The sequence below is a fragment of the Rhinopithecus roxellana genome, chromosome 15 (assembly GCF_007565055.1).
Source record: "Rhinopithecus roxellana isolate Shanxi Qingling chromosome 15, ASM756505v1, whole genome shotgun sequence".
NCBI lineage: Eukaryota > Metazoa > Chordata > Mammalia > Primates > Cercopithecidae > Rhinopithecus > Rhinopithecus roxellana.
This window is the reverse complement of record NC_044563.1, coordinates 37,864,935-37,886,853: the sequence shown is the minus strand read 5'-3', so window position 1 is coordinate 37,886,853 and position 21,919 is coordinate 37,864,935. Positions and strand designations below refer to the sequence as shown.

General features: G+C 39.4%; 1 protein-coding gene across 4 annotated transcripts in view; it reads left to right on the top strand.

Annotated features, from left to right (window-relative positions):
• The window catches only part of CEP295 (centrosomal protein 295), a 71,290-nt gene that overhangs the window by 18,304 nt on the left and 31,067 nt on the right, over positions 1 to 21,919 (top strand). For 2 of the 4 annotated variants that reach the window (XM_030917393.1, XM_030917390.1), the window contains exons 7-15: positions 121 to 261; positions 4,194 to 4,377; positions 4,597 to 4,764; positions 8,458 to 8,679; positions 12,475 to 12,567; positions 12,723 to 12,826; positions 16,120 to 16,257; positions 16,950 to 17,047; positions 17,308 to 20,821. In XM_030917393.1, coding sequence (XP_030773253.1) covers positions 121 to 261; positions 4,194 to 4,377; positions 4,597 to 4,764; positions 8,458 to 8,679; positions 12,475 to 12,567; positions 12,723 to 12,826; positions 16,120 to 16,257; positions 16,950 to 17,047; positions 17,308 to 20,821 — 4,662 coding nt within the window. Of the gene's footprint in view, positions 1 to 120; positions 262 to 4,193; positions 4,378 to 4,596; positions 4,765 to 8,457; positions 8,680 to 12,474; positions 12,568 to 12,722; positions 12,827 to 16,119; positions 16,297 to 16,949; positions 17,048 to 17,307; positions 20,822 to 21,919 lie in introns of all 4 variants that reach the window. The other 2 variants (XM_030917392.1, XM_030917391.1) reach the window with 1 other exon arrangement.

Below are 21,919 nucleotides of genomic sequence, written 5' to 3'. Positions count from 1 at the left end.
ACTCTTCTTATATTTAATTTTATATTTGTAGAAAACATGATTTTAAGGTTGTTTTGTTTTTTAGTTATTGCTTGTCTCACACTTTAAAACTTTTGCCTAAAACTTTTTAATGACTGCTAGCCAGATGCTCATTTGGCTGCTGAGGAGGAAGCTAAACGATTGGAAGAGCTACAAAAACAGGCAGCACAAGAGAGAATGGAACGGTTTGAAAAGGCACATGTACGGGGATTCCAAGCAATGAAGAAGATCCATTTGGCTCAAGTAAGACTTAAATTCTACCCGTGACCATTACTGATGGACTTACTAATAGCATTGCAGGACTGATTAGTGAATGAGCTCAAAGAAAGGTGGGAAGGGTGGGTGTTCAGTATAGTCTCTGATTCATATGATTTCAAGTTTCCCAACTTTCTTTCCCCTTCCATTTCAAGTTCTGATTGGGTTAAGCTGTTCTCCCAGTGTATTGCTGTTCTAAAAATTTTACTAATGAATTTATTAAAAGTTTAATATTTCAATATGTCCAAAAACAGCCTGGGAAAAAAATCACTTTCCTAATTTAATTATTTAAGTAGCATATGTGCTCTATAAATTTGAGGATTCAGTTCATTAAATATGCATTGAGCAAAGCACTTTTTGGTTTTGTAGAATGTTGTTTCAAAAATAAAGTCATGATCCTTGCTACCGCAGCTTTTAAAAAGTGACCATAGGCCAGGCATGTAATCTCAGCACTGTGGGATGTCAAGCCAGGCAGATCGTGTAGGCCCAGAAGTTTAAGACCAGCTTGGGCAACATGGAGAAACCCCGTCTCTACTTAAAACAGAAAAATTAGCCAGGCATGGTGGTGTGCGGCTGTAGTCCCAGCTACTCGGGAGGCCAAGGTGGGAGGAGGATCACCTGAGCCCGGGACAAGGAGGTTGCTTTGAGCTGAGATCACACCACACCACTGCACACCAGCCTGGGCCACAGAGTGAGACCCTATTTCAAAAAAAATTTAAGAAGTGACTGTCAAGTCCAGTCAAGGTAGCTCATGCCTGTCATCCCAACATTTTGGGAGGTCAAAGCGCTTGAGCCCAGGAGTTCGAGACCAGGCTGGGCAACAAGGCGAAATCCTGTCTTTACCAAAAATTCAAAAATTAGCCAGGCATGGTGACCTGGGACTACAGAGTCAATACAGTAAGTCCCAGTTTGGAACTGTATTGTAGCCTGGCACCTCATTTCCCGAGAAGGCTGAGATGGGAGGATTGCTTGAGCCTGGGAGGCAGAGCAGTGAGCCGAGATTGCATTACTGTACTCCACCCTGGTGACAGAGTGAGATTCTGTCAATCAATCAATCAATAGTGACTGTCATAAATGTGTAAAATAATATAATGAAAGCTGGCTTTATAGTTTTAGCTTTACTTCTGTCATGCTTATTGTTCATTTAGTGCTTAGTCTTGAAACAGCATAAAAATGATTCATCTTATTAGAAGTCTGATTTTATTTTCTGAATTTGACTAATGCATTTGGATGTTTTAAATACCCATCTTAGGAATGAGTTTTTAAGTACTTCTTAAAAATGCATTGGAAATTAAATTTTCTTAAGAAAGTTTATTTTGATAGTTTGAACTAAATCATGAGCTTCTCCCTTAAATTTTTAGCTTTTATAAACTAGGAGTGAATTATGATTAAAATAACTGAATGTCTGAATTATTATCAGTAATTCTCCCCATCTAAGGTTTAAACCTATAGTAAAACAGACACAAAAAGCAGTCATAAATTGAACAGATTCTTCCATAAAAGCAGTAGTGTTTAGTGGTTAAGCAAGTGGGCTCCATAGTCATTCTGCCAGGATTTATCTCTCCCCTTCACCAGTCAGCTGTTTGATCTCAGGCAGATTAGTTAAACTCTCTGAGTTCTGTTTCATGTGTTTTTTTTGAGATGGAGTCTCACTCTGTCACCCAGGCTGGAGTGCAGGGGCGGGATCTTGGCTCACTGCAACCTCCACCTTCCAGATTCTAGCAATTCTCCCGCCTCAGCCTCCTGAGTAGCTGGGACTACAGGCACGCGACACCACACACAGCTAATTTTTTTTTTTTTGAAGCAGAGTCTTGCTCTGCCGCCCAGCCTGGAGTGCGGTGGTATGATCTTGGCTCACTACAACCTCTACCACCCGGGGTCAAGCGATTCTCCTGCCTTGGCCTCCCAAGTAGCTGGGACTACAGGCACACACCACCATACTTGACTAATTTTTGTATTTTTAGTAGAGATAGAGTTTCACCATCTTAGCCAGGGATGGTCTCTATCTTCTGACCTCATGATCCCCCTGCCCCAGCCTCCCAAATTGCTGGGATTACAGGCATGAGCCACTGTGCCCAGCCCAATTTTTTTGTATTTTTAGTAGAGATAAGGTTTCACCATGTTGGTCAGGCTGGAACTCCTGACCTCAAACAATCTGCCTGCCTCGGCCTCCCAAAGTGCCGGGATTACAGGTGTGGGCCACCAAGCCTGGCTGGTTTTTTTTTGTTTTTTGTTTTTTAACCTCCCCTGCCACACCTCTCCTGATCATCTGTTTTGTGAGGATTAAATGAGTTTAGTAAAGCCTTTAGAAATGTACCTGGAATTTCATAAGCTCAGTAAATGTTAGTGGTAGGGGTCATTGTTATAAATAATCCAAAAAAAAAATATGCTAGCTTGCAGTGAGCTAAAAGAGTATACTTACTCAAATAACTTTAGATAATTAGAATCATAGTATAAATGAAATAAGTTCATTTATAATTTTATTTTTTTTCAGGGCATGGCAAAAAAAAATTCATCCTCAAAAGACAAAATAGTTAAAACTTTAGAAGAGAATAAGTAATGTATATGTTATCACTTTGTTATTTATTTTTATTTATTTTTTAATAAATAAAAGAGTCTCACTCTGTTGCCCAGAGTGGAGTTCAGTGGCACAATCTTGGCCCACTGCAACCTCTGCCTCACAGGTTCAAGCTATTCTCCTGCCCCAGCCTCCCGAGTAGCTGGTATTTCAGGCGCATGCCATCACGCCTGGCTAATTTTCGTATTTTTAGTAAAGATGGGATTTCACCATATTGGCCAGGCTATTATCAAACTCCTGACCTCAGGTGATCTGCCTGCCTCAGCCTCCCAAAGTGCTGGGATTACAGGCATGAGGCACTGTACCCGGCCCATTACCACTTTTTGAATGCAGGATTTCTCTATGTTATAGTAGACTTAATGTTCCTTATTTAAGAAGGTTGTTTAAAAACCATGCAATCTCACTGCTAATAGAGGATTTCATTTTTCCTATCTGAACCTTTTTGCTGCGTACTGTATTGTGGCCTGAGACGTTATTTCCTTCTAGTATCTATATTAACTAATATTTGACTTCTACCTGCTTCTCCAGTTTTATCTTCTTTCCCTAATTATCCTTGCCTTATATACCCTAGCTATAGTGAACAATGTGCTGTTTTCTGAATATCCCATGCCTTCGTCTCCATACCGTTGTGCTACAGTTTTTTCTTACATGGACTCATTCTCTTTCACCCACTTTTGTCTGGCTAAATCCTTATCCCAAGGAATGAGAATTCTTGCCTTGTTCTCCTTCCTTATCTTCTACCACCAAAATTCCATTAGATAACCTCACTAAAACACTGATTAAACTTTCATATTAGCCATACTCTTTAAGCTTAAAGAAATACATTCAGATCTCCTTTAATAAGAAATTCATAAGAATGTGAAGTAACAAGAAATATTCTATGTTAAGCCACAGTCACTCTGCGTCTTGGTGCTTACCTCAGATAGGTATATGGAGAACTGGAATAAAATATAGCACGGGAGCCATGGCAACTTATATAGAAATTAACTTCATGACTTTCCTCAGAATGGAAAACTGTAGCTGGCAGACACTTTTTGCAGCTAATGGCCTAACCAGTACCACTTTTTCATAGTACTTAACTAACATAATACTACTTGTTTGTTGGTCTTACTACTAGGGAACTAGGGTAGGGTTGAGATTGTGTCCCTAGCACTTAATGTGGAATCTGGGTATTCAACAAATAATTGTTGAATGAGTAAATGTCTGTCTTTTGGCTGAACAAATAATAGAGGAGAGGAGAGAAGCTTGGACCCTGATCCTCATTTCCCCTACCTGCAACACTGTTAATATTACCATACAAAGTTTGTGACTCAGTTTTTGTTAATTCTCTTTATTCTTGAAGAATCAGGAGAAACTAATGAAAGAACTTAAACAGTTACAGCAAGAGGACCTGGCACGTAGGAGACAGACTGTAGCACAAATGCCACCACAACTAGTTGAACTTCCATACAAACGCAGTGAAATGAAAGAAGACTGGCAGAGAGAATTGGAATTTGCCTTTGAAGATATGTACAATGCAGACAGGAGTAAGATATTTTCAGTAGGGCTTTCAGTAGTGGTTTTAATGTTTTGGTGGAATAATATGTTTGTAATGATAAAGCAGTTTTTATCTTGAAATGAGTTCTTAATTTGAAGGAGGCCCCCCATATTTTAGATTGAGACATTACTGTGACCTTTTGCATATTTGTGATCCAGTTATTTTTAATCATTTTGGAATGGAAACGTCTCTATTTTTCCTTTTTAAGAGGTGAAAGGGAATCTGATTCTGCACCTTGAACCAGAGCCCTTGCCCACTGTGACTGATCAGATTCAAGATGAAGAGCTGAACCTTTCAATGGAACAAGAAAATGTGGGTGCAGCTGAAGACCTTCCAGTGACAGAAGCTGAAATAATATGTTCTAGTGAAACAGATGGTAAAAACCCTTCTGAGCTAAATATTACAATATTTCACAGGAAAAGAAATGCTAACCATTAGCCAGCAGTTAGGAAAATCTGGTCTGATTTAAGTGCAAGCAATGAGTAATAGTGATGGGAGCAGTAGCTAAAGGAAACAATGTTTTTATATATCCATCACTGATGATCCTTTTTCATAGGTGTAGGAGGAAAGTGTATTCAGGCATACAGATGATCTGAAGATTTTCAGGTTATTTGAGTTAGGTGCTCAATTCTGAATTCATTTGAAAGATTGTATGGTAAACATACCTGATAGCAATAACTTAAGCATACCCTGAGAACGACCCTGTGTGGCATACACACCTGAATGTGTGTTCTGAGCTAGGGAATCTGGGAATAGCCAACCTGGAGATTCGTTTCTTGTCTATGAGGAACATCTGAGCCCCTGTCCCATCCTGTGGAACATGAGCCACACAGAGGATCAAGGTGTCAAGCTTTGGGTTGAATGAAAGTCGTCAGGTGGAGCTCATTAGGAAAAGGGTACTAAGTGACAGTGCTATTTAAACTGCATGCTTTTTGCAAGCAGTTGCAGTTCTTCTGTCCAGCCTGCTGCCACTGGACTCCCCCTTGTATGTATGCCCTCAGTGAAACCGCATATCTCTTTTTTTTTTTTTTTGAGACAGAGTTTTGCTCTTTTTGCCAAGGCTGGAGTGCAATGGCGTGATCTCGGCTCACTGCAACCTCCGCCTCCCGGGTTCAAGCTATTCTCCTCCCTCAGCCTCCTGAATAGCTGGGATTGCAGGCATGCGCCACCACCCCGGCTAATTTTGTGTTTTTAGTAGAGACGGGGTTTCTCCATGTTGGTCAGGCTGGTCTTGAACTCCCGACCTCAGGTGATCCTCCCAAAGTGCTGGGATTACAGGCGTGAGCCTCCGCGCCCGGCGAAACCCCATATCTCATTGACTAGCTCTGGATCTCTTATTTGGCCTCTTGAATCTGGTGCCATCCCCATTTGAGTGAGTAGAGATTCAGCACAACAAAGGTCAGCACAGACTTGTCAGATCATCAGAGATCCTACTGGTATTCGGTTATTTCTAGGTACTTTGTGTGTAATGATGGATAGCACAAATTTTGATCTCTCAAACATCTCTATCTCCAACATTCTGAACTTTTTTACTTGACTGTCCCATAGTTAAAACTTCATGTCGAGCAATAAATTTATGATCTTCTCTTGCCTACTGAAACAGTCTCTACCTATCTTTTCTATCTTAGTGAATGGTATCACAGTCTGCAGTTACCCAAGCCAGACCACTGGGAGTTACCTTTAACACTTTCCTTTTACCTGCATGTCTCCTTAAAGACCTTAAATCCTCTTCATGGATTTAAGCTATTTTTGCCCCATATCTACTGGTATTGCCTTTGTTTAAAACCACTCAGGGTTTCTTATCGTCTTCGCCCTACACCCTGAACATAGCCTTTTGGGATTCCAACTTTATGTAGGCCTCCCATTAGACTCCTCAAGTGAGGGCTCTAGGCCTTATTCACGTCTCCTATATCTACATTATTGTCCAAACAGAAGCCTAAGGTTACTACTAGCAACTGGGAAAAAAAAAAGCAGCAGCAGCTTAAGGTTACTGTGTTTTGACTTTGGCATAAGCTTGGCAGAAGATGGTTTCAGGACTGACTTGCCTTCCCTCCAAGCTTTCCACGTAAATTTCATTTCTGTCCGCTGCAGAACCTTTTCTTTTCATGCTAGGTCAGTAGTGTCTTTTTTTTGTTTGTTTTGTTTGTTTGTTTGTTTTGAGACAGTCTTGCTCTGTTGCCCAGGCTGGAGTGCAATGGCACGATCTTGGCTCACCACAACCTCCGCCTCCCGGGTTCAAGCGATTCTCCTGTCTCAGCCTCCTGAGTAGCTGGGATTATAGCCACACACCACCATGCCTGGCTAATTTTTGTATTTTTAGCAGAGACGGGGTTTCATTATGTTGGCCCAGGCGGGTGTCGAACTCCTGACCTCATGATCTGCCTGCCTCTGCCTCCCAAAGTGCTGGGATTACAGACGTGAGCCACTGCACCCAGCCAGCAGTGTCTTTAAAAAGATATTCTTACGGCCATGCGCAGTGACTCATACCTGTAATCCCAGCACTTTGGGAGGCCGAGGTGGGAGGATCATTTGAGTTCAGGTGTTCGAGACCTCATAACCAACATGGTGAAACCCTGTCTCTACCAAAAACACAAAAATTAGCCGGGTGTAGTGGCGCTCACCTGTAATCCCAGCTACACGGGAGGCTGAGGCAGGAGAATCACTTGAACCTGGGAGACAGAGGCTGCAGTGAGCCGAGATCGCACCACTGCATTCCAGCCTGGGCAACAAGAGTGAAACTCCATCAAAAAAAAAAAAAAAAAAAGATATTTTTACTCTTTTATGCAACTTTTTCAGTTATTTTCATTGGGAGTATCATTCAATATCTAGTTTGTCACAATGGAAGTCTTCCCTAATCTAAAGGGACAGTTACACTTTAGCTCCTGCTGATCTTATTTGGTCTTATTGACTCAGTGTTGCCAAGTGTTTGTTTGAAGTTAGGAATCTCATTGTTTTTAAAAATGCTTACTTTTAAATATTGGCAATGAATTTACTTCTTAAAAACAAGTGGGTTGTGGAGTAATGGTAAATGAAAGAAGCCAGGCAGAAAATAACACCTAAATATATGATTCCATGTTTATATGAAGGTTTAAAAAAAAAAAAGGCAAAACTAATCTGTGATCTTGGGGTTAAAGTAGTGGCTGTTTTTAGGGGGGTAGTGACTGGGAAGGGACGTGAAGGAACCTTAGTCCTGGTGATGTTCCACATAATCTGAAAGGTGTTACATCGACATGTAAAATTCATTAAGCTATACACTTAGGTTTTGTGCACCTTGTTCTTTGTAAATTATAACTCAATTGGATTTTTTTAAATGTAAGTTAGACAAAACTACAATCTGCCCATTTTCAACCTCTTAAAGATATTCTTAAATTTTATTCCTTGACTAAGCCAGAGAAATATATACTTGCATCACACTTTTGTCCTCTTAGAGAACTGTTCGTATTATACTGAGTTTTGGCATTAAACTATCAGCCCGCATGGGAAAATGAAGAAATACTTGTGTTGTTTTTTTGTTTTTGTTTTTGTTTTTAACTGAAGGGATCTTTGTATGAAGATGGGTGGGAGACATTTTTCCCAGATAGTGCCAAGAATAATTTGGGAGCAGTTGATTTGCTTTCATAGCTATGATGTTTTCCTCTGTAGCTCACTAAGAAGTACAGAACCATTTTTGGGAGCATTCTCTAGTGTAGACTATAGAACCTCACAGCATATATTTTCAATATTAATCTTACCTGCAAATTAATTAGAAGTTACACGTTCAGTTATTTAGCGAGCAAAATAAACATCTTCCTGTTAAGTTTTTTAGGCTTAAAATTTGTGTTGCATACATGTTTTTGGAAAATACTTGAATTCTGGCACTTTTACTATTTTCATTTGAAAAATTATTTCTGGTTGTAATGGTTGGAGTCAAATAACATTGTCATGTACACTGTTAAATTGTAAATATTGAGGAAAATAAAATTGTGCTTTTAACTAGTGGTTATAGCAGTGACCAAATATAAGATGGAACAATTTGTCTGGTAATACAATAGATGCTAAATAAGTTTTTTCCCTTTTTTCTTTCTTTTAGTTCCCTTGGTAATGAAGACCCAACAGATTCCTTCAAAAGTTCTTTTTAAAAAATTATTAAATAAGATCCGAAGCCAAAAATCTCTCTGGACAATTAAATCCATGTCTGAGGATGAAAGTGAAATGATTACGACTGTTAGTGAAATTGAGAGTAAAGCACCAACGGTTGAGTCAGGAACAATTGCCAGTGAAGAGAGAACATTATCCTCTGGGCAGGAACAAGGTATTTCTCTCCAAGAGTCTCATTTTATATAAACTCTTTTAAGTTGTTCAAAAGTAGGTTCATTTCTGAAAAATCAAATAGAAGTTAAAAGGAACAAAACATAATCCTCCTAATTAAAAGCAACAAAGAAACATTATAAACCCCTTGGTTAATCTTCTTTCAGACCACTTTTAATCTAGTATTGTTATTTATGTATATTCATTCCAATGTAATCAATGAATCAAAATTAACCAGTTCCTTATTGAGATGTTCAGGCCGTTTTCTAATTTTTCTTGGCATTTTTGTGCTACAGCGGGCATCCTTTTAGTGAAGTCTTTGCCCACATCTTTATTTCCTTCCTTAGGAAGGACTCTTTAAAGAATAACTCCTGATCAAAGGATATATGAACATGTTAATGGCTTTTGAGCATGTTGTATTCCCACCAGCTACTTGGTTTCTTATTTGCTAATTTTAAATAATTTTCTGATTGGAAAAACAGGCTATTAACTATACTTCCAGAAGTTATAAAGTATCTGTTCACATATAATTCAAGTATCTTCTTGATTGCGATTATTTTTAAAATGCGATTGGATTTGTATAGAAATGTTTGGCTTCTGTGCTTTTGAGAAAAATGACTTGTGGTCTATATTTGGGTTTTGGATTTTATCCTGAGTCCCACAGGAAGCCATGAAGTATTTTCTTCCCTTGGCCCCTTGACAGTACCTTCCCTTGGTTTTCCTACTTTACTATTTTCTCTTGCATTTTATTTGCTGTTTATCCACATCTCCACAATGACTAACCATTGTTAGTCATTGCTTAGTCTAGAGCTCATTCCTCAAGTCCCTTCTCTTTATATCAAAACTCGCTAGTTGATCTCAAATGTCACACTTTACATTATCATCTATATGCCGATGTCTCCCAAGTGTGCATTTCTATTTTTGGCTTCCTGTTTGAACTCGCCTACTTATTTAACTGTTTCCTTCTCTTGTATATCTAATAATATCTTAAATTTGTTCAGAAGTGACCTGTTGATATCCCCTCCCACCACACACTTGCTTTTCCTATAGTATTCCACATTTCAGTATCTGGCAATATGTTAATTCCCTTGCTCAAGCCAAAAACCTTATAATCATTCTGGTTCCCTCTTTTCATATCTTATGTCCAAACCATTAGCTGATCCAGTTGGCCCTACCCTCAAAATATATCCATAGTCCAACCATTTTTTTCCACCTACATCCTAATTTAAGCCATGTTCATTTTCTAGAGTAGATTCTTGTAGTAGCCTGCTATTATCAGCCTTTGCACCTCCCTATTATCGTCTCTTAACACAGTGGTCCTCTTAAAAGCAAGTAATCTCATGTCATTTCTTTGGATGAAGCCCTCCAATAACTCAGTTTCACTCAGTAAAAACCAGAGAGTTTATAGTGGTTTCAGAGCCTTATATGACCTGCATACATACACCCCCACCACCACTACTCCCATACTCACTACCTCTCTGACTTCATTTGCCTGCCATACCTCCCTCCCCATCTTCTACACTGTAGATGCCAGCTTGCTCGCTGTTTCTCAAACAGCAAACATAGGACTCGTGGTCTTAGCAATTGCTAGTCTTTTTGACTAGACTTCTCTTTTTCTCCGGTATTTCCTTGACTCATTCCCTCACTTCCTTCACATGTTTACTCAACTATCCCTTTCTCAATAAGGCCTTTTCTGACTATATAAAATGGCACACTTCTACTACTCCCCACCTCTACCCCAACCTCCACACCTTTCACTTCCTATCCCCTTTACCCTGCTTTCCCCCCATAGCTCTTATCAATATCTGATGGGCCCAGTAAAGTGACTTTGGTGCTTATTTTGCTTATTGTCTTAATGCCTACCCGACCCATCCATAAGGATAGAAACTTTGATTTTGTACATTGCTGTGTCCCCAGAGTCTGGACTGCTGCCTTGTACAAAACAGGTGCTCAGTTAACATTTGTTGAATTAATCGAATAATTTAAAGCAAGAGAGGTAAATTTGGAATCTAGACATACATATGATATTTAAAGCCATAGGCATAGAAAACCACTTGGAGGGGAAGTAATTTAGTGAAAAGAGGGCTTGTAAGACCATCTGAGGGATTCCAACATCTAGAAGATGGCTAGAGAAAGAGCAGACAGCAAAGTCAGTAAAAGGAGTGGCCAGAGAAGTAGGGGAGAATATGGTGTTGAAATCCAAAAAAGGGGACTCTCATGGGGTCAATCCATGACCAAGTTCTTTTGATAAAAGGGCCTGGCCAGGTGCGGTGGCTCACGCCTGTAGTCCCAGCACTTTGGGAGGCCCAGGCAGGCGGATCACAAGGTCAGGATATCGAGACCATCCTGGCTAACACGGTGAAACCCCGTCTCCACTAAAAATACAAAAAATTTGCCAGGCGTGGTGGTGGTGGGCGCCTGTAGTCCCAGCTACTCGGGAAGCTGAGGCAGGATAATGGCGTGAACCTGGGAGGTGGAGCTTGAGATCACACCACTGTCTTCCAGTCTGGGTGGCAAAATGAGACTCTGTCTCAAAAGAAACAAACAAAAAAAAAGATAAAGGGCCTATATGAGCAGGCTTTCACCATTCTCATCTGGCTCTTTTCCCCTCCTTGCCTCACTAAAACCATGCACACTGATCTCTCAGTTCCTTGAATGGGCCAAGGTTTGTTTCTTTATCCTCATGGGGCCTTTTATACCCTTTAGTCTGTCTGGAAAGATCTCCTATACATCTTCACATTGTTTACCTGGCTGGTTCTTCCTTACCTTTCAAGTGTCTGCTTAAATGTCCTTTCCTCAGAGATATTTCATCTTGCCCCAGAAATCTACTATTTATTATACTCTATTGTATAACCCTTCACTTTTTTTTTTATATAGTACTTATCACAATTTCTAATTTTTTTTTTTTTTTTTTTTGAGACGGAATCTGCTCTGTCGCCCAGGCTGGAGTGCAGTGGCGCAATCTCGGCTCACTGCAAGCTCTGCCTCCTGGGTTTACACCATTCTCCTGCCTCAGCCTCGCGAGTAGCTGGGACTACAGGCGCCTGCCACCACGCCTGGCTAATTTTTTCTATTTTTAGTAGAGATGGGGTTTCACCATGTTAGCCAGGATGGTCTTAATCTGACCTTGTGATCCACCCACCTCGGCCTCACAAAGTGCTGGGATTACAGGTGTGAGCCACTGCACCCGGCCCACAATTTCTAATTTTATAATTTTTTCTGGGATATTTATATGATGGTTCTGCCACCTACTCTGTAAAGCCTCCTTGAAGCCTTTTCTCATTCACTGTGGTATCCCCAGCATCTGCCACATAAGTAGGTGCCCAATGAATTAATGAGTGAACGAACGGATAGCTCCATGCAGAGTATCTGGCTACCCAATTATGATCAGAACAAATTGCTTTAACTTCTTTCTCTTCTCTGGTTTCACAAATTATTTTTTAAAAACCTAGTATCCAAATATATCAAAGATACACTGACATTTTGTTAGCTTCTCTTTTTTAACTTTGATATCTTATTTCCACTCTGTTTATGCTTTTCTCCTGTGTTTGAAACCCTATCAGCGTATCTTTTAAATCAGTTCTTCACATTTTCGCAATTTCAGTCTTTCATCTCTGTTGTTATTAGGCTTGGGTTTAATGAGAAATGTATCTGATCATCAGGAAGGTGACTAGATCTTAACTAGATGAGACATTCAGATGGCCCTAGATTGAATCTGTTAATACCAGAATTTTATTATCTTGCTTTAGGTTTGACAATGATGATATATTCATAATAACAGTGGTATTATCTATTACAGTTGTTGAAAGTGATACACTAACAATTGAGTCTGGACCACTTGCCAGTGAAGATAAACCACTTTCGTGTGGTACAAACTCTGGAAAAGAACAAGGTATTTCTTTTTATCACATCCTCAAATTAAATTTGACTCCTGGCATCTTTTTTTTTTTTTAATAAAATTACATGTGATATATTAATAAAGGGCATTATAGTGGTGTCAAAATTCTAAATTATTGAAACTAATTTTTGTTCGGGGCATTCCCCTAGAAATAAATGAGGCTCTGCCTATCACAACTGTAGCTCAGAGTTCAGTTCTACTTCATCCTCAAGAAGAAGCAGCCAGGATTAGAATGTCAGCAAGACAGAAACAGGTAATTTGAAATTTTATTTTTAAAGGTTTATTTTTTCCCCTAGGTACTATTATATAATTTTGTTTGACCAATGCAATTTGTCTTAATGTCTGGCTACTGTTGATATCATGTTTTTGACATTGTCTTACACAAACATTCAGCTGATAAAATGCATGTTGTCTTTGCTCATACTGCTCATTCAACCCTTATTTCGTCTGCTTTATATTTTATATATTTGTATAGATCTTCCCTATAAAATTTATTAGCTTTTAAAAAGCAGAGACTATCTTTAAAAAAATTCAGTTTATCCTACACAGTTTCTGATACAATGCTTTGTACATAGCAAGTATACAATAAATAATTGTTGAATTAACAAGTCCTTGTCATAATATTAGACACTCAGATGGGCTTTGTAATCTCACAAGTTTTTTGAAAAATAATACTTCAGAGAAAAAAACTTTTAATATACAATCCCCTTTTATTGCTCCGTCGCCCAGGCTGGAGTACAGTGACATGATCATGGCTCACTGCAGTCTTGACCTCCTCAATTCAATCCTCTAACCTCAGCCTCCTGAGTAGCTGGGACTACAGGTATGGGCCGCCATGCCCAGCTAATTTTTTTTTTTTCTCCAAGTAGAGATGAGGTCTTGCTGTGTTGCCCAAGCTAAACTTTAACCTCTTTAGGCCAGGCATGGTGACTCATGCCTGAAATCTCAGCACTTTGGGAGGCTGAGGTGGACAGATCTCTTGAGCCCAGGAGTTTGAGACCAACCTGGCCAACATGATGAAACCCTGTCTCTACTAAGAATACAAAAATCAGCCAGGTGTGGTGACACACATCTGTAGTCCCAGCTACCCGGGAGGCTAAGGTGGGAGGATTGCTTGAACCCAGGAGGTGGAGGTTGCAGTGAGTCAAGATCACACCACTGCACTCCAGCCTGGATGACAGAGTGAGACTCCTTCTCAAAAAAAAAGAGAAAAATCTACTTAACTTATAATTTTGGTCTCCTCTACTTTTAATACTTTTAATAAAATATTTTTTAACCCAACTTACCTTGAAGGAGGCTAATTATTACTAAGCAAGCCAGTTTATAGTCCTAGTTAGTTTTTTTCAGAAATACAGCTGGAGAATGATAATTCCGTGAGCCAGTATTTCTTGTCAGATAAACACTTTCTCAGGCCGGGCGCAGTGGCTCATACCTGTCATCCCAGTACTTTGAGGGGCTTAGGTGGGTGAATCACCCGAGGTCATGAGTTTGAGACCAGCCTGGCCAACATGGTGAAACCTCATCTCTACTAAAACTACAAAAATTCTCTGGGCGTGGTGGTGCGCACCTATAATTCCAGCTACTCAGAAGGCTGAGGTAGGAGAATCACTTGAACACAAGAGGCGGAGGTTGCAGTCAGCCAAGATTGTGCCACTGCATTCAGCCTGGGCGACAAAATTATCTCAAAAAAAAAAAAAAAATTTTTTTTTTCGTCAATAGCCTGGAACAGTATTGTTCAGTAGCAATTTCTGTGATGATGGAAATGTTCTATATCTATGTCCAGTATGTACCTGTTAGCCCCATGGGCTGTTGAATACTCAAAATGTTGTTAGTGTAACTGAGGAACTGAATTTTAAGTTTTATTTAATTTTAATTAAATTTAAGTAGTCACATATAGCTAGTAACCACTGTATGGATAGTACAGTTGTAGATGTACTACAGAACTGTAAACAGTCTAAATTCAGGGGTTCCTATGAGTAAGGGAAAGTAAGGAAGAGGAGCTGTCTAGGAACTCAGTTTAAGTCACTGTTGCCTAACTAGGAATAGGTAAAGAATCGGGTCAAAACATTTTTTATTTTGAAAACAAGATCATTGTTCATTATCTCTAGTTCTTTATGTAATAAAACAACGTGCATGCCTTTTTTTACTTATTCAGTAAATATTTATCTGTCTATCAGGGACTGTACAGTGGTCCCTGCTTACCTACAGGGTATATGTTCCAAGACCCCTCGTGGATGCTTGATAGTACCAAACTGCAGATAATATTGATTTTTGATTTCTGTATATACTATGGGTGAATTTATTTTTCCTGCTTTATAATTCCACTGATAGAAGATTTACTCTTACCATAGATCTTAGCAATCAGCTTATCATTCTTTTTCTTTCCTTATTGAGAATTTTCAGCTTTTCACTAAAAGGAAGCACTTTGCAGCCTCTCTTTGACATATCTAAATTGCCAGCATTACTACTCTTGTGCTTTGGAGCCATTTTAAAGTAAAATAAGGGTTATTTGAACACAAGCACAACACAGTTGATGCTGCAACAGGCAAGTTTTTGTAACCAAGATGGCTACTAAGTAACAAATGGCTTGGTCCAGTTTACAGCATGGATATGCTGGACAAAGGGATTATTCATGTTTTCAGCAGTATAGAGCAGGACAGTACAAGATTTCATCACACTATTTAGAATAGTGCATAATTTAAAACATGAATTATTTCTGGAATTTTCTGTTTAAGATTTTCTGGCTGCTATTGACCCTGAGTAATTAAACCACAAAAGCTAAATTGCAGATAGGAGGAGACTAAGGTGCTGGATTTGGCAGGCTAGTTTTGTTCTCATGAACTCAAAACACGTTCATATTACTTAGAGTGTGAGTGTGCTTGTGTAATACTAGAGTTTATGTGTTATCTTTCTGCCGTTTTCTTCTGTTCCATGCCTGACAAAAAAGACACAGAATGTTTTTCATTGCATCTAGATAACTATACCTCTTAATGAGTATGGGTAAGAAATCAAAGTATTTTAGGAGGCCTTGATATTTAATTTCTTTACTCATTATTGATACTATTAAATGTGTGAACGTAGAATTTGGCTGTACATCGTTTGCTACTTCAGGGTAGTTCTTCAGTGGTGATCAGGGTTTCCCTGTGCTCTCAGAAAGTAGAAATAGTTTATTTATTTATTCTTTCTTTTCCTTCTGCCTTTTTTTACTTCTATCCCTTTTTCCCATTTCCCATCTTTTACTCCCATCCCCAGTCTAGGAATCCCAGCACTTTGGGAGGCTTAGGTGGGTGGATCACCCAAGGTCGGAGTTTGAGACCAGCCTGGCCAACATGGTGAAACCCTGCCTCTACTAAAACTACAAAACTACTTAGAATAGCTGTTCAACAGCTACTCAGTGCCAACAACAGAGATAAAGCATCACCACTTACTTCTTTGAAAATTGGTACTCTTGGTGAAGAAACCTAATTTCTTTTAAATAGAATATGTGTTAGCTTTGCCTTTGTATGAGTTTGTTGTTAATAGATCAATAGTATTTTTGTTACCTAGATAATGGAAATAGAAGAGCAGAAGCAAAAGCAATTGGAATTACTTGAACAAATTGAACAGCAAAAATTAAGATTAGAAACTGACTGCTTCAGGGCTCAGCTGGAAGAAGAAAAAAGAAAAAAAACTCAACCGACTGGGGTAGGATGCAGAAAATCTCATCACTACATAAATCGTTTGGTGAGAGGGACAAGAAAATATGAGCACTTATAGCATTTTAAAAAAGTAAAATGGATGGTCAGGCATGGTGGCTCATGCCTGTAATCTCAGCACTTTGGGAGGCCGAAACGGGCAGAGCACTTCAGGTCAGGAGTTCGAGAGCAGCCTGGCCAATGTGGTGAAACCCCACCTCTACTAAAAATACAAAAATTAGCTGGGCGTGGTGGCACGTGGCCTGTAATCCCAGCTACTCCGGTGGGTGAGGCAGGAGAATCGCTTGAACCTGGGAGGTGGAGGTTGCAGAGCGAGACTCCATCTCAAAAAATAACAATAATAATAATAAAAGTAAAATGCCTTTGTAATTCTTATTTGGTCTTTTTTTAATATAATGTATGTATATATGAATAAATTTGCATCAGTTACGGCTTTCATCTTTCAGTTTCTATAGGATATTAATAGATATGAACATGGTTTGTAGGTAATGCGTACGTTGAGCTTTTGGACCTGCACTAAAGGAGAATGCCAGATTAGTTCATTTCTTACTAATGGAAATGCCAGTCATTTTGTAAAAAATAAAGCTGTATAGAAGTTTACAATTATAGAACTGCATGTAAAAATACCTCAATACTTATTTCTAAATTTGCTTTTTAATTAGTAACTTTGTCTTTTATTAGGTTGGCATTGCTCCAGCATCATGTGCTGTAATTTCTGATGAAGATAGTCATAGGCAGATGATTCGTAACTATCAACATCAGCTTTTACAACAAAACAGGTATTAGCTAGGTTATAATTTATATGTGATCATATGTGGCTACATTTTTAGGATTTATTATTTCGTTTACATGAGGATCTAATTTGGATTTCCTTAGAACTATGGCATTTAGAACTGCCATTCTTAAAGGACAGTGTGAGTATAATTTCTTTTCACCATGAGTATTACCAATCCTAGATTGCTGTTTGTTAAAGTTAATGTATAGATATGGGGCTTTTTGTTTTTCATTAAAAAAGAATATTTGCTTTTGTTTTTGTTAGGTTACACAGGCAGTCTGTTGAAACAGCCAGGAAGCGATTACTTGAATATCAAACTATGTTAAAAGAAAGGTGCCCATCGATGTCAGCTCCATCACTGATAACTGATTCTGTCGTATCAGTGCCGTCATGGAAATCTGAGAGACCAACTGCTATATCAGAGCACTGGGATCAAGGTCAGAGACTCAAGTTGAGTCCTGACAAATACCAACCCATACAACCTATACAGACCTCCAAATTAGAACAAGATCATTTTCAGGTAGCGAAACAAAATGACTTTCCACAAAGACAGGTGGAAACAGCAGAAACATCAGGCGCTTCAGATACTTTAACCAATCAGTCTTTAGAATCACAAGAACATCTAAGGCAATTCTCTCAGACCGAAACACAACAGAGAGACTATAAATTGGTCCCCGAAAATTCTGAGACACTTTCAAGGGCTTTGTCACATGACAGGCAACTAATATCACAGGATGCTAGAAAAATATCTGAAACATTTAGGGCAACAACTTTTCAAAGTTTAGATTCCCAACAATTGTTCTCAGAGAATAGTGAAAATATATCTTCCCATCTAACTGAACCTTCTTCATTTGTACCACTGGTACCTCAGTGTTCTTTTAGTTCTCTGCCTGTTAAAGTTGAAACAGGAAACATTCAAGAACCCTTTTCAGCCATGAGCAAAAGTACAGTTTCCACAAGCCATTCTATAATCAACCAAATGTATGATAGGCCTTTGCTATCCTCAGAGAATATCACAGTCCAGCAAGGTAATATGAAGGCCCTCCAAGAACAGTTAGACCTACAGAAGAAAGTTCTTCAGGCAAGACAGGAAGCTCAGGAACAGTTGCTTTTGTGCAAACAGAAAGAATTGGAACAGCAAACTGGCCTCTCGGTATTCCTTCCCTTGGTAACTCCAGATTTATCTGCTTTATTGCCTTCTGCCAAAGCAGATTTGGGGAGAACGCAGGAATCTTCACCAACGAAGAATAATACTGCAGTTTCCTCAGACCATGATGTGATCTCACAACTTCAGGATAGGCTTTTGAGTCTTTCACAGCCTATCCTATCACAGCAAAATAATTTTAAATTTCTCCAAGAGCAGTTGAATATTCAGAAGGATAGCCTTCAGGCTAGGCGAGAAGCTCAGGAAGTATCGTGTGTACATAAACAGAGTGAATTAGATGGAAGAGTATGTTCTGAACAGGCTGAGCCCTCTTCTTTCCCATTTCAGGTAGCTCAGCATACATTTACTTCACTACCATCTGCTGATACGAAATCTGGAAAAATACAGGAGCAATATTCATCTAAGAGTGATAAAGGACTTGTTTCATGCCAGTCTGACATCCCCAAATCTCAGGATGAGTCTTTGAGTTTCCTACAGCAGTTCCTACCTCTACATGATAGTTTGAAGTTGCTCCAAGAACAGTTGACTAAACAGAGGGATACTCTTCAGGCTAGGCATGAAGCTCAGGTGGAATTACTTTTACATAGACAAAGAGATTTGGGGGACAGTAAGTCTGGGCCAGTGAGCTCTTCATCCTCACCAATGGTGGTTCAGCATTCAGTTGCTTCACAAGCTTCTGCTAAAGCTGAGCCTAGGAGAATTCAGGAGCTTTATTTATCTGAGAAGGAGAATGTCGTTCCCTCCAGTCATTTGATAATCCCAACATTTCAGGATAAGTCTCTTAGTTTTCCACAGCATAGCCTGCCACAGCAAGAAAATTTGACAATACTCCAAGAACAGTCACAAATACAAAGGGTAATACTTGGTGCTAAAGAAGGAACTCAGGAATTTGTACACAAAGAAAGTGAATTGGAGAAAAAGATTTCTTCTGAACAGACTGGCACCTCTTCATCCCTTTCCCAGGTAGATGAATCTGAGAGATTCCAGGAATGTATATCAATCAAGAGTGACAGTACCATTCCCTTAAGCCATCCTAAGATCCCAAGATGTCAGGAAAGACTTTTGAGAGTTTCACAACATATGCTACCTCTACAAGATAATTTGGAGGAACACCAAGCATGGCTAGACACTGAGAAAGAAGCCTTTCATTTCAGCCAGAAAACCCAAGAAAATACAGCTTCTGAACAAAGTGGCTCATCTTCATTCATACCCCAGTTGGTACAGCTTTCATTTACCTCGTTAGCTTCAGCTGAGTCTGGCACAATCCTGGAACCTCTTTTAACAGAGAGTGAAAGTAAAATTTTTTCAGGCCACCTTCAGATCCCACAATTGCAGGATAGACTTTTGAGGATATCGCAACTTATCCAGCCTCAACAAGATAATTTGAAGGCACTTCAAGAACAGTTAGCTGCACAGAGAGAAGCCATCATTCTAGCTAGACAAGAAGCTCGGGAAGAATTACTTTTACATCAACAGAGTGAATGGGAGGGAAGAATATCTCCCGAGCAGGTTGACACCTCTTCCTTACCCCTAGTACCACAGCATTCATTCACCTCATTACCTCTTACTGAATCTGAAAGAAACCAAGAACCATCTTCAATTAACAGTGATAATATGGTATCCTCAGGTCACTCAGCGATAACATTGCCTGATAGGCCGTTGGGCTTATCACATCTTGTTTTACCTCAGCAAGATAATTCGATTGCACTTGAAGAACACTTGCATGCACAGACAGATTTACTTCCTTCTATTGAGAAAACCCAGAAAGAACTGGTTTTGTCACAACCATGTAAATTTGAGGAAAAGGTATCTTCTGAGCATTTTATCCAGTCTCACCATGGTGATTTGCAGGTACTTCAACAGCAGTTAGATACACAGAAGAAAGCCATTCAATCTATACAGGAAGTCCAAGAAGAATTGCTTTTGCAAAGATTAAGTGAATTGGAGAAAAGAGTATCATCTGAACAAGTTAGCTCCTCTTCATTCTTATCCCAGGTAGTACTGCCTATTGTTGACTCTGAAAGAACCCAGAAGTCTTTCCCAACCGAAGGTAATGATACTGTTCCCTCAAGTCATCCTGAGATCCCAAGATTACAAGATAGACTTTTGAGTTTATCACAGCCTGTTCTGCCTCAGCAAGATAATTTGGCAGCACAATTGGATGCACAAAGGGAAGTAGTGTATTCTTATGAGAAACCCCAGGAAGAACTGCCTTTAAACCAACAAAGAAAGTTGAACAAAAGTGAATCTGCTGAGCATACTGTCCCCTCTTTGTTGCTACCCAAGGAAACAGAGCATTCATTTATTCCACTACCTTTTGCAGAAGCTAAACCTAAAAGCACTTGTGAATTGTATTCATCCCAGAATGAACATGCAGCTCCCCCAAGTGGTCCTGTGATCCCAAGGTTTCAAGATAGACTTCTGAGTTTTTCACAGCCTGTCTTAGCTCAGCAAGATAACTTGGGACTTCAGAAGCAGTTGGATCTACAAAGAGAAGTTTTGCATTATAGCCAGAAAGCCCAAGAAAAATTGCTTGTACAGAGACAAACAGCATTGCAGCAGCAGATACAGAAACATGAAGAGACTTTGAAGGATTTCTTTAAAGACAGTCAGGTATGTTTTAAACCTGAATAGTAATGAAACTATAGAAGTTTAAACCCAAATCAGTTTTTAATACTAGGATTACAAGTTTTCAATTATTGAGAATAAGTACCTTATTCTGTGACCTTAACTGTGCTTTGATTTTCCACCCTAAATGATATGGAAGTTAAAACAAAAATCAATCCACCCACATGGTGTTTATGAGGTTAAGAGTTATGTGAAGCCCAATTAATTTATTTTTTTAAATTTTCTTTTGTTTTTTCTTTCTTTTTTTTTTTTTTTTTTGAGACAAGATCTTGTTCTGTTGTCCAGGCTGTGGTGCATTGCACCATGTCGGCTCACTGCAACCCCCACCTCCTGGGTTTAAGTGGTTCTTGTGCCTCAGTCTCCCAAGTAGCTGGGATTACAGGCGTGCACCACCATACCTGGTAAATTTTGTATTTTTTTTTTTAGTAGAGACGGGGTTTCGGAATGTTGGCCAGGTTGGTCTGAAACCAACTTCAGCCTCCCAAAGTGCTGGGATTACAGGTGTGAGCCACCACACCTGGCCCGAAGCTCAGTTAATTTCACATGCAAGCACACCACAAAACAATGTAGATTCTTATTTTGGAGTTTTAATGGATTTTAAGCTTACCGTAAGATTAAAATTGTAAAAGATAACTGGTTAGCAGAATTTATCTTATGCAGCAATGGACATTGTGCTCTTTGTTGACATTTATATACAAATCAAAATCAATACCATCCTTTTTTCTCAAGTGACGCTATTATGGCTTGTTGTAAAACTGGCAATGATTTTAGGCTGATGTAGAGCTGGACCTGCTGCTTATATCTGAATTGTTCATAAGACTCTGGCCCAGTGACTCATTCATAGTTGCCCTACCGGGGAGACAAGAGTATGTTCTAAATTTGAATGTATCCTTTTTATTTTAAAAGGCCAGTTCCGCTGGGCATGGTGACTCAGGCCTATAATCCCAACACTTTGAGAGGCCATGGCAGGTGGATCTCCCAAGCCCAGGAGTTCAAGACCAGCCTGGGCAACATGGCAAAACCCTGTCTCTACAAAAAATACAAAAATTAGCCAAGCATGGTAGCATGTACCTCTAGTCCTAG